The sequence below is a fragment of the Podarcis muralis genome, chromosome 10 (genome assembly GCF_964188315.1).
Source record: "Podarcis muralis chromosome 10, rPodMur119.hap1.1, whole genome shotgun sequence".
NCBI classification, from domain to species: Eukaryota; Metazoa; Chordata; class Lepidosauria; order Squamata; family Lacertidae; genus Podarcis; species Podarcis muralis.
Window position 1 is genome coordinate 8,020,067 of NC_135664.1, and position 3,182 is coordinate 8,023,248.

Sequence of the window (3,182 nt, forward strand, 5' to 3'; positions counted from 1 at the left end):
ATACAGTGTGAACTCATGCAAACAGCCATGCATCAAAACGAGAGCAGCTCATCTCTCGCTTAACTACCACCATTATACGTCAGTAAAGCTTTATATGGATCCCCTAACACAAGCATAGGCAAACTCTGGCCCTCCAGATGTTTGGGACTACAATTCCCATCATCCCTAGCTAACAGGAGCAGTGGGAGTTGTAGTCCCCAACATCTGGAGGGCCAGAGTTTGCCTATGCCTGCCCTAACAAAGGCACATTTATTGTGGTAGGTAACACACGGCCATTACTAAAATACAGCTACTGGCATTTTAAGTTTGGCTAACAGGCCTGTTTTATTTACTGCTTGGACAAAGCTGCTGCTGGTGCATTATCCGGAATTTCTACCCTTGTCTACAAATTTGGGAAAAGTCGTTTGAAACAGAAATGCTCCCAATGAGCTCAGCATTTAGACGGCAGTCCTAACCCTTATCTGGGAGCAAGCACCACTGAATTTAGTAAATAGTTACTTCAGAATAGATGTGGTTAGGATTCAGCCGTCAGTAGTTTTCTGTACTGCACTATTTCAGCTTGTATTGTATGCCAATTAGTTAACACATCCCAAGGCCACACAGATTATTTTAAACTGTAAGCATATTGGAAGATCAATAACTTTTGTATTTCCAATCAGATTTCAAGGGAAATAGAAGGCGGCCAGAACAGCAATTCTAAATAGCCATAACATTGATTTTTAAATGGAAGCGAACAATCTAAAATTCCTACTTGCTCCTGTATTTTAGTGATCTTGCTGAACTTGTCACCCTGAACACTTTCAATGAACCTTAACACCTTGTAGACCAGGCCAAACATTCTTAATAAATTAAACTGTAGAAGCAAATTCTTACTTTTACACTTTTATTAGTTTTCGCTTAGATTGAGAGCTTCTCTAAAGTAAGGATTATATAAAATGAATTATCCAATACAATTCTCATTTTTAGAAACTATTAGAAATACTAGTTAAATTTCAACTATAAAACTTTATTACATACAAAACATTCAACCATTATTATATTGAAAGTATTGAATTATGTGATAACAAAGTCCAACTCATGTACAAAACAAAAACAAAAAGGAGCAAAACATTGTTGCACCATCAAATCAGCCGTGAGCTGTTAATTAAGTCTTCATTCCTTGAGCATCCTTGGTCGAAAGCTTAAGTCCCGTTATCTGAAACCGGAAACACTTAGCATATTCAAGTAACCCTGAGCATCTAGCGCAATTGCACAAAAGTCATATACAATAGTCCATTGGCTACTTCTTAAAGGGGGGGAAATTGGCATTAAACTGATAGCAAAGTTCCTTTGGAAAGGGGGGCGGGGAGCAACAAGTGATCTCTTTGCCAAATTCGTCGAGTGAGGTAGCCCAATGGCAAGAAAGAAAAAGTGACTCGAAAGGAAAGGAAAAACCAGTCTGCATCTCTTGCCTCCTCCTCAGCCCAAGGTTATCAAGGTAAGTAGAAAAGGCTCCCCCGTAGATCGCGTGGCGAGCAGCCAGCTGTGGGCGGCCTCCCAGTCCAGATGGGGAAAAGGGGGCTGGGAAAGGGGCGACAGTCCTCCCAAGACTTCGCCCTAAAGTGCAGTTCATTGAATGGTAAGGACGACCCAATCCGGACCAGAGTCATTGTAAACAGGTGACTGCCACGCGCCTCCCTTCGCTTGTTCGCTACGTCGCGGCTGGCGAGGAGACCCCCCCCCCCAAAAAAACCACCACAATCCCGGTTCTCCGCCCCCCAAGCCTGGGGCGGGTCCTTCAAGGGGCGCCCGCTCCCCTGCGCCCGACCAGCGGCAAGCGGCGGAGTCTCACGACGGGCGCCAGGTCGACCCCCAGCAGGCGCCGCGCCCTCCGCCGGGCGGCCTCCAAGCTGCGCCGGTTCCAGACGCTGCCGCGCACCTTGACGGAGGGGAAGGAGTCCGGCTGGCGGGGGGTGGCCGCCTGCCAGATGCTCTCGAGGGACCTGCCCTCGAAGAGAGGCCCCGCGGGCAAGGGCGGCGCTGCCGGGCCGGGAACCGATGGCTGCTGCTGCTGCTGCTCCTCTTCCTCCGGCTGCTGCTGCTCGGGGCGCCCGTCGGGAGCGCCGCGGGCAACCTCGGCGTCTTCTTTGCAGCGCTTCTTGGCCGCCCTCTTCGCGCCTCCTCCGGCGGCGGCGACCCGCAGGCGCCTCCCCCTGGCGGCGGCTCTCCTCCACGGCCGCTCCCTCCTGCCCTGCGCCGCCGCCGCCGCCGCGAAGCCCCGGGACAGGTCCGGCACGGAGGCTCGGCACGAGGCGTAGCCGTAGACGTCCTTGCTGCGGAGGATGACCGGCGAGAACTGGTGCTTGAGGCTGCAGAGGAAGTTCCACAGCTCGGCGTCGGAGCTCATGAACTCCGTCGACTTGGGCACCAGCAGCTTGAAGGCGTCGCCCAGCGCCTTGGTGCCGCCGCCCAGGAAGAGCAGCGCCTGCGAGCGCGAGTGCACCACTTTCTCCGCCGCCGAGCCCGCCGCGGCGCCCCGAGGGGCAGGACAGGCGCTGACGGCGGCGGCTGCGGGGGCGGCTCCATGGCTGGCGGCAGCAGCTCCGTGGGGTTTCATCGCCTTCTTCGCGCCGCGCCGGCGGCGGCTGCTGCTCCCACTGGGTCTCTCCAGCGCCGCCGCCTGCCGTCGAGCAGCTACTGCGGCCGAGGGACTTGCGCGCAAGGCTTCTCTCTTCCGCCGCCTCCTGCCTCTTTCTTCCCCAAAGAGGAGGAGCAGGAGGCGCCTTCCTCCTCCGCCCTCCCCCTTCTTCTCCTCGCTTTTTTTTTCCCCTCGCGGGGGGCGCAACTTCTTTTTTTGCCCCCCCCAAGGCGGACCACGCCGATCGATATCCCGCCGCCTCCCGGACTAGCCGGCACAAAATGGTGCTCTTTTTAAAGCCCCTGGCGGGGAGGGCGCGCTCGACACGCCTCCGCGGCCTTCCATTGGCACGTTTGAACGGCATCACGCGGCGGAGGCCCGCCCCGTCCAGGCCCCGCTTGGGGTGCGAGGCCGTCGCGGAAACGTCTGGGAGGGTGTTGCTTGGCAGAGACTTGGAGTTGGTGGCCTCGAGGCTCAACCAGTGAAGGGGATGGTCTGCTTCCCAGTTTAGGATGAGGGGATTTGTAACACTCCAATCTGGCATCATCTTGTTGCCTTTGTTGGT

At 54.9% G+C, this 3,182-nt stretch overlaps 1 protein-coding gene across 1 annotated transcript; it reads right to left on the reverse strand.

Annotated features, from left to right (window-relative positions):
• Positions 1–985: 985 nt before the first annotated feature.
• On the reverse strand, positions 986–2,928 carry CCDC71L (coiled-coil domain containing 71 like). The gene has a single exon (XM_028747472.2). It carries the CDS (start codon positions 2,594–2,596, stop codon positions 1,778–1,780), a length of 819 nt encoding a protein of 272 aa, XP_028603305.2. The 5' UTR covers positions 2,597–2,928; the 3' UTR covers positions 986–1,777.
• Positions 2,929–3,182: the final 254 nt, after the last annotated feature.

Coding starts and splice junctions, on each gene's coding strand:
- CCDC71L (XM_028747472.2), bottom strand. CDS start 2,596: ATGAAACCCCACGGAGCTGCTGCCGCCAGCCATGGAGCCGCCCCCGCA.